The sequence below is a fragment of the Benincasa hispida genome, chromosome 12 (assembly GCF_027475165.1).
Source record: "Benincasa hispida cultivar pf3 chromosome 12, pf3_genome.v1.1, whole genome shotgun sequence".
NCBI classification, from domain to species: Eukaryota; Viridiplantae; Streptophyta; class Magnoliopsida; order Cucurbitales; family Cucurbitaceae; genus Benincasa; species Benincasa hispida.
The window spans coordinates 60,758,565-60,768,093 of NC_143489.1; the positions used below are offsets into that span (position 1 = coordinate 60,758,565).

The 9,529-nt window shown below is 37.0% G+C and overlaps 2 protein-coding genes across 2 annotated transcripts; one reads left to right on the forward strand and one right to left on the reverse strand.

The window, feature by feature from the left end:
- Positions 1-4,533: 4,533 nt before the first annotated feature.
- Positions 4,534-4,995, forward strand: LOC150032108 (uncharacterized). Its single transcript, XM_090308395.1, has one exon. The coding sequence runs from the start codon at positions 4,534-4,536 to the stop codon at positions 4,993-4,995; it is 462 nt and encodes a 153-aa protein (XP_090164521.1).
- Positions 4,996-7,398: 2,403 nt separating this feature from the next.
- LOC150032109 (uncharacterized) lies at positions 7,399-8,654 on the reverse strand. The gene is made up of 2 exons (XM_090308396.1): positions 8,477-8,654; positions 7,399-7,922 (listed from the first exon to the last, which is right to left on the reverse strand). Exons 1-2 carry the CDS (start codon positions 8,652-8,654, stop codon positions 7,399-7,401), a joined length of 702 nt encoding a protein of 233 aa, XP_090164522.1.
- Positions 8,655-9,529: the final 875 nt, after the last annotated feature.

Below are 9,529 nucleotides of genomic sequence, written 5' to 3' on the forward strand. Positions count from 1 at the left end.
TAGCTTGATTTGTAACTAATTCTGTAAGTGAATGAAGTTCTTTTCACTTCTGTATTAACATATAGATATTCTCTTTGATTTTTCAATTTCTACACCAATTTTCTAAGCAACTAAAACTCTAAGTTAAAACATTAAACTCCACATAATCTCACAAATTTTCAAAATCAAAATCCCCCCTTAAATCATACCAAAATGACAAATAGGTAAATAAAAAAAATATTTAGATATTAACACACACTCTCAACTACTAGTATACGACTTTGTTAAAATATTTAAGTTCTAAAATACCTTGGTGCTTCCATTGTTCTCATTTCTTCTTGTAGTCCACACACCATAATTATGGACAATTTTATTTATTTAATTATTATTTTTTTAAATAAACAAATGTCAAACAATTAGAAAAGAAAAACATAAGTAAGAGAATATTGAAGAAGAGAGGTAAGAAAAATGATAAAAATAGAGAAGTAAAATAGTATTAACGATTTTTCATATACTAACACTAACGATCTATTTTAAACTTTTTTTTTTTTTTTTTTTATAGTTTAAGGATATTTTTTTTAAACTTTGAAAGTTCAGACATATTTTCCATAAAAAACAAACGGTTTCCATCTAACGGTATGGTTATTTTTTAATTCATTTTCAAAGTTTAAGGTTATTTTTAAAACGTTTGAAAGTGAAATGATATTTTTGACATAAAGTATAAAAAATAGAAGTATTTTGTATAATTTAGCAAAAAAATAAACCGATTTAAAGATTTGTCCCTTATGCATCAATGGTAAATAAGTGCCCATAAAAGGTGAAAGAAAAATATAGTTTTAGGCTTTTTGTTTCTTCTACAATAATAGAAAACTAACGACAAAAACAAAAATGAAAAAAAAAAGATTTTTTTTTTCAAAGTTCAAATACAACTTTAAATGTTACTAAATAAAAGTCTAATTTTCTCCTTAATCAAATTACCTGACAGTGTGTCCTCCAACCACAAAGCTAGGAACATGCGGCTGATGAACATCAATCCGGTTAGTCGCTGCCACGAACGGCGACCACATAGTAGAAGCTTGGTACTCCGTTCCCTCAGCCTTAGGCATAACAGAAACTTGAAGGTCTTTAAATTCCATCAACACCATATCATCATGATCCACCGTCGTTTCAACACCCTCAATTGGCCTCAACCAAACATTCACCGTTGATTTCTTATAGAAAAACAAAACCTCCACAACCCTTTTCGTCTCACTTTGGGTCTGTCCGTACCACCCAATTATAAAAACAGGGGAAATTTGTACGGATGACCCAATTTTTGGATCCAAAATGTCAAATGACCCATTTTTTAAAAATAATGTTAATTGACCTTCTGCTTAAGTTATCACGATATGAGATAACAGAAATGCCCCTCTAGCCTATACGAGTGTGCTCAAACTCAAAGGTTGTCTCACTCCGCTCAAAATTATCGTGCAAGTGTCGTTCAATCTCGCTCTGCAAAACCATCATCAATCTACTGCCGTAATTGAAGTTCTCTATTAGGTTAATGAATTTAATTTTTGTCTTCCATGTTGTGTTGCGTCTGTTTAGGTTGGTTTCGTTTGATCGGTTGTCACGTTCATAACTGGTTTCGAGGTTTAATTAGTCGCGTCTGTTTTTTATTTTGGGTTTTGATGTGTTCTGCATTGGTTGAGGACGAAGAAGATATAGTTAGAGTCAGACAAGGTAGTGGATGAGTTTTGCGAGAGCAAGATGGGCTAGAGCGAGACGGGCGAAAGCGAGATGGGCTAGAGCGAGACGAGCAAAAGCGAGATGGGCTAGAGCGAGATGACCAAAAGCGAGATGCGCTAGAGTGAGATGAACGAAAGCGAGATTGGTGAGAGGAAGATTCGCAAGAGCGAGAACGAGACTTTAACAGTATGTTTTGTTAGTGATTTTTTCGTACGAACCTGTTAACTGATAATCTGAATGTTCATACAATGTATGAGTAATTTAAGATGTCAAAATCTTTGAAAATTCGTGAAGTTGATAGGTTTCTCAGGCAAGTAACGTGTCTGGCCCACGTTGCCAATGCCAACAAGATTGTAAAGCAGAAGCTTCTCGGAAGGCAGTTAGAGATGTTCAAGAAAACAGTTTTTGGTCGCTTTGTAGACATTGAACTTGTATTCAAAAACCCACTAAACCACCATATGTTATTAAAGGAAGTGAAGAAGTCAGGAGTGGACTCGATTAGTTTTTTTTCAGAGGAAAGGTCGTCACATTTTCGAAGGATGACTTTTTATTGATCACGGGTTTGTGGCGGTCTCCTACGCGAGTTGTACGGAGTGAGAAGTCCTCGCAAGAACTTTTTACGAGGTACATTGGTAATCAGCCGACCTCAGACGCATTCCACTTGAATTTACTTGAAGAAGAATAAAAACAATTGGTATTTGAACATGACGATGATACTGTGGAAATTACCCTAGTATATTACACAGAGGTTGCAATGATGGGTAAAAACAAGCAAAAGAATGTTGTTGATCGTACTCTATTTGACGATGTTGAAGACATAGATAACTACAACAATCGTACTCTATTTAACGATGTTGAAGACATAAATAACTACAACAATCTTGATTGGGGTACAATTATTTGGTAGAGGACACTCAACGCCCTGAAGACTGCACTGAACAACAAGGTTGGTTTATACAAGGAGAGGGTGAGGGGAAGTAAAAACTATGTTATGAAGTACTCGCTTCGTGGATTTCCCCAAGCATTCCAGGTAGATGTTCCTCAATTTAACTTTATCTTTGGTTTAACATTAACATAGTTATAAATTTGAGTTGTTTGGATTTAGGTGTGGACGTACGAGATCCTATCATCAATAGCAAGGAACGTTGCCACTCAAAAGAGCAAGGTAGCTGTGCCTCGTATATTATGGTGGTCATGCTCCCACTCGGTGTCATTCAAAGCACTCAAGAGAGACATTTTTGAATCTCAAAATGTAAGTGTAATCTATGTAGCCAAAATATGTTTATTCGATAGTTAAATGTATATTAACCATCTTACTGGGTTTCTTAATGCAAAAAAAAAGTCAAAAAGAGTCTTGTCATGTCCGATGCTGAGAAGGAGTTTCGGGACACCCCAATTGATAGATGGGCCGTAAGACAAGCACACTTTGACATCAAAAGTTCAGAGAGCTCTAGTAGTTCAAAGAGTGGCAGTAGTTCAGAGAATAGTTCAGAAGATGAGGAAGGTGAACAACAGGGTAATTCAGAAGGTGAAGTGAGGGACGACGAATCTGATGGGGACCAAAACATCCACTAGCCTACTTACACCCCTAGCGAGTATATGTTTCATGATGTGCTGGTGGGTGACGTACGTCCTGAGCCTGAGGAGGAGTGTTCTGTCCTACGGAGCATTGACAGCTCAATATCGAGCTTAGATGCCCGTGTATCGAACCTAGAGACAGACATGAGAGACATGAAAGCACAATTGCCAACTATCTTGTCTCTATTACAGTCTATGAAGGGTTCCACAGTGTTTGAAGCGACGAGGCCTCCCACTTCATAGACAGGCCATGATGCTAACATGTCCTCCATCCCGACTCTATCTCAGTCACCCACCCAACCTGTATGTAGGTCACCTACCCCACCTCTATCTATCCCACCTACCCCATCTCCACCTAAGTTACCTATCCCACCTCCACCTAAGTCACCTACCCCACCTCCACCTAAGTCACCGATCCTACCTCTACCTCTTAATTCATCTGTACAGCTTGATATCGTGACCTCCTCTAACACCTTATATCTCGATTCACAGGTATGATCATTATATGATTAAAAAATTTCTTTCTTTATATTTTTTATTCAACATGTTCACCATTTTGTTATATTTCTGTAGGTTATAGTTGAGAGTAGAAAAACAACACGTAAGAGAAAGGTCGTTGATAAATACACACCTCCCATTGAACTAAAAAAGAAAATAACAAAAGAGAAGGAAATTAAGGTTCAACTTCCTTTAGATCGTCCAAATATTAAGTACCCTCTCCCTAGGGTACCTACGATACAATTTAAAGCGACGATCCAATACTCCTTGGAGCATGAGGTTCCAGTTGCTATATTCAAGGAGATGGTGAACTGGATTGCCGATAAGAATATGGAAAACGAGGTTCAAGAAAATGCAGTTCAACCATTATCCAAATCCTTTTTTCAGGAATTGACTGAACCAAGTTCATGGGTTGAGTGTGACGTAAGTTTACGATCCTTGTCCTTTTTACCAAGTACATACAGTTTACTCCCCTCTCCTAATGTATATCTTGTTCTTGATGCAGACCCTAAATATCCTATTTAAGTTCATGAAAGGTAAATTCTATAGACAACCAGACATGTGTATGACTCGCTTCACCATCTTGCCAATTAGAATAACAGTAACCATTTACTACAGTTTTGAATAGGAATACGTTGGTTGACTATTATGTGTTATTAATGTTCTTTTCGCCGTGTAGAGTCACCTAAATTCTCAAGATGGGATCTACAAATATATTAAGAACAAGTCGACTTTGGATGCTGCCGTAGCATGGGGGATGAAATGTTACCGGATTATGTCATGGGTAAATTCGATGTCAAGTGGTCAGATGTGGACTTCGTATATACGACAACAAACATCGATCAACATTGGATGTTGATAGCATTCGATCTAAATAGAGACCAGTTGTTCGTATTTGATTCACTACCATCCATGACATCGAAGAAGAAGCTGGAGTCTTTCCTTGAGCCGTTGACTTACACCCTACCATCGCTTCTTCACTACTGTGACTTGAAACGTTGGAAGCCAGACATCAAAACATCTCGTTGGAAGATATCTCAACCTACCTCTACGAATACACAATATGGGTTGTTAGATTGTGGAATATTTGTTGTGAAATTATTAGAACATTTAGTGACTGGTAATGCCCTATCTGAAATAACTCAGGATAAGATCACTGACTATAGGATGAAATTGGCATGTCAATTGTGGACAAACACTCCATATTATTGACGTACATGTATATTATGTATATTATTTATGTAATTTTACTGACATGTTATTTAAATTGTTAGTGTAGAACTACCATGAATATAGGAGATTCATTCATGAATAGCCAATAAGTTAAATTAAACTTATAAAAGGGAGAGCGAAATAAGCAAGACATCTGAAGAGATTCATGAATAGACAAACTTTAGAAATCAAACTTATAAGTGAGACATTTTAAAAGGGATTCCAAGTGATAGCGAGATTAACTAGAGCGAGATTCACGAGAGCGAGATGTTTCCAAAATGGTTCACGAATAGCCACAATTTAATTACACTTATAAAAGGGAGAGCGAGATAAACGATACATCTGAAGAGATTCATGAATAGACAAACTTTAGTAATCAAACTTATAAGCGAGAAATTTTAAAAGGGATTACAAGTGATAGCGAGATTAGCTAGAGCAAGATTCACGAGAGCGAGACGTTTCCAGAATGGTTCACAAATAGCCAACAATTTAATTACACTTATAAAAAGGAGAGCGAGATAAACGAGACATCTGAAGAGATTCATGAATAGACAAACTTTAGTAATCAAATTTATAAGCGAGACCTTTTAAAAGGGATTCCAAGTGATAGTGAGATTAGCTAGAGCGAGATTCACGAGAGCGAGACGTTTCTAAAATGGTTCAAGAATAGCCAACAATTTAATTACACTTATAAAAGGGAGAACGAGATAAGCGAGACATCTGAAGAGATTCATAAATAGAAAAACTTTAGTAATTAAACTTATAAACGAGAAATTTAAAAAGGGATTACAAGTGATAGAGAGATTAGCTAGAGCGAGATTCAAGAGAGCGAGACATTTCTAGAATGGTTCACAAATAGCCAAAGATTTAATTACACTTATAAAAGGGAGAGCGAGATAAGCGAGACATCTGAAGAGATTCATGAATAGACAAACTTTGTAATCAAACTTATATGCGAGACATTTTAAAAGGGATTCCAAGTGATAGTGAGATTAGCTAGAGCGAAATTCACGAGAGCGAGACGTTTCCAGAATGGGCCAACAATTTAATTACACTTATAAAAAGAAGAGCGAGATAAACGAGACATCTAAAGAGATTCATGAATAGACAAACTTTAGTAATCAAACTTATAAGCGAGACATTTTAAAAGGGATTCCAAATGATAACGAGATTAGCTAGAGCGAGATTCACGAGAGCGAGACGTTTCCAGAATGGTTCACGAATAGCCAACAATTTAATTACACTTATAAAAGGGAGAGCGAGATAAGCGAGACATCTGAAGAGATTCATGAATAGACAAACATTAGTAATCAAACTTATAAGTGAGACATTTTAAAAGGGATTCCAAGTGATAGCGAGATTAGCTAGAGTGAGATTCACGAGAGCGAGACGTTTCCAGAATGGTTCACGAATAGCCAACAATTTAATTACACTTATAAAAGAGAGAGTGACATAAGCGAGACATCTGAAGAGATTCATGAATAGATAAACTTTAGTAATCAAACTTATAAGTGAGACATTTTTAACAGGGATTCCAAGTGATAGCGAGATTCACGAGAGCGAGACGTTTTCAGAATGGTTCACGAATAGCCAACAATTTAATTACACTTATAAAAGGGAGAGCGAGATAAACGAAACATCTGAAAAGATTCACAAATAGAAAAACTTTAGTAATCAAACTTATAAGCGAGACATTTTAAAAGGGATTCCAAATGATAGCGAGATTAGCTAGAGCAAGGTTCACAAGAGCGAGACGTTTCCAGAATGGTTCACGAATAGCCAACAATTTAGTTACACTTATAAAAGGGAGAGCAAGATAAGCGAGACATCTGAAGAGATTCATAAATAGAAAAACTTTAGTAATCAAACTTATAAGCGAGACATTTTAAAAGATATTACAAGTGATAGCGAGACTAATGAGAGCGAGATTAGCGAGAGCGAGATTGACGAGAGCGAGACGTTTCCAGAATTGTTCACGAATAACCAGCAATTTAATTAACCTTATAAAAGGGAGAGTGAGATAAGCGATACATTTGAAGAGATTTGTGAATAGACAAGTGGCACATAGAAAATTACAATTTTGAGGATTCGTGAATAGACAAGTCGCACATAGACAATTACATAGACATGTGGCACATAGACAATTACAAAGACAAGTGGCACATACACAATTACAATCGACTGACTTTTGAATCATTTTGATTAGAATCAGTAGGTCGCCCAGACGTGAGCGGTTCCCTGCAGTTTTTCCGGTTGTGCCCGTAGTTCCCACACCTACCACATTTTATTTATCTGTGTTGTTCTCCTCTTGGTGGTATTCTTTGTACTCTTCGTCGCCCGACCTATACCACTATTTGTGGAGGTGCAATATGCTTTTCCACATATCCCAGAGGCCTCTTCCATTTAGATGTGATCGAGTGGATTTACGAGCTTTGCATAAGCAGCCATGAGGGAGTCAATGCTATAGAATGGACTGCATAAACCATGGATGTGGATGTTTCGTTCTCGCGCAGCCACAATTGCATGCGAACATGGGATACCGAGTGAGTCAAATTCCTTGCATGTGTATTCCTTCGTATGGAGGTTCACAATACCGTCTAATCGATTGTCCCGCACATGGATCCCATAACAATCAGTCGGCTCAACTAGATATCGTCTGCCCTTTTCACATTTAGTTGCTAATCGATTTTCACAGTAGTCTGAGTGTGACGTCATTCGAGATGCCCAATAATTTCTTCGTTCATAAAACCATGACTGGATGAGGCCTCGAACATGTTCCAATAAGCACATTATGGGCAACTGTCGATATTCTTTGGTCAATGAATTGAAACACACTGCACTATTGGACGTCATGTTATCGTATCTTCGTTCTGTTTGGTAAACACGTGCCCACCTTTCAAGACCAATATCCTCCAAATATTTCGATACTGCACCATTTCGAAAAACACGTAGTTGGTCCTAGTGTGCTTTGAATTTTGACATGCGAAATACCCTGGCTGCATCCTTGAACATCCCAATAATCATGTTGTCCTTAAAGTTGAAAAAAAATATTATTTTCTAGGTGATAGGTGCACAATCCATGAAATGCTGTGAGAAAAACTACACGAATGGCATTGCCAATAGATATTGCTTGATCGGACACGAACACCAAGTTAGGGGGTTCTCCAATGGCACACTTCAAGTTCAACATAAACCACTTCCAAGCTTAATCAAATTCGTTGTCCACTATAGCATATGCTAGTGGGTAAACTTGGTTGTTACCATACATGGAGACGCCGACCAACATGGTCCTTTGTATTTTCCTTTCAGATGCGATCCATCAACAATTATCACAGGCTGACAACTTGAAAAACCTCTAATACAAGGTTCTAATGCCATAAACATGTACTTGAATTGGACATCATTTTCAAGTTAGATTTCAAACCTTGTACCTAGATTCTCCATTTTTAACGCTTCACCATATGCATGTAAGACAACGTACGTTTCTTCTGGAGTACCCCTGGCGAGAGCATAAGCGGTTTCCTTTCATGCCATGCCTTATCATAACTTATGTTTATTCCGTACTCTTTCCTCATATCCTCAACGATGTGACGAGGTTTATAAACATGTCCTATGCCTGTAAACTTGTCTTTGATTAGTTTATCAACTACCGTAGTCATTGCTTGTTTATGATCATGATTTAAAATTCCAATAGAACATGTGTACGACCGCATATACTTCGTGATCTTAAATATGCCACACCCTGAAATTTTAACTGCACGAAGGCTCCATTTACAATTATCCTCTATACATTTAATAGTAAACAAAGACTTAGTTGACTTTCTTACCTTATATTCAAAATTATTGTTTATGCACAGAATAGACAATCTCATTTTTAAATCACTCTTACTCAAAAAAATTTGACCAATTTCAACATCTGTCTCGGATGAAGAGGTGTTAGGAAAAATCAATTCCCCTCTACGACATGAAGACATGGAATTCAATCCTGCTGATCTCTCAGTAACAGTCACTACAGGTCTATGCACCTCTGAAGGACCACAGTCCATAGAATTCAATCCTACTGATCTTTCATTATCAACCACGAAAGGATCACGCTATTCTGAAGGACCACAATCCATAAAATTCAAGTCTGCTGATCTCTCATTACCAAGTACAGATCTGTTACATTGAGTTTCTCTTTCCAAGTCCACTGCACTAATGTTGTCATTGTCTATTGATAATATTGATGGCTGAGTGTTCATAGACAATGTAATATCATCCTTCTCGATTAAGCTCATATGATGCCTCGTATTGTCTATCTACACCTATACCATCCTGACTCATATTCACATTTTCGTCGTGGTATGATTTTAGTATTACATATAGTTGAATTCTAGAAAGATCGTCCCGATAAAGAAGGAAGTAAACATCACCGTCATTCTGTATATACTGTGGAGGGGCTTCAAAGTCAAGCTTATATTTAACTCTCATAACAACATCAAACTCTGAGCAACTTACATTTGCAATTAAATATGAGCTCTAAGTTCTTCATACT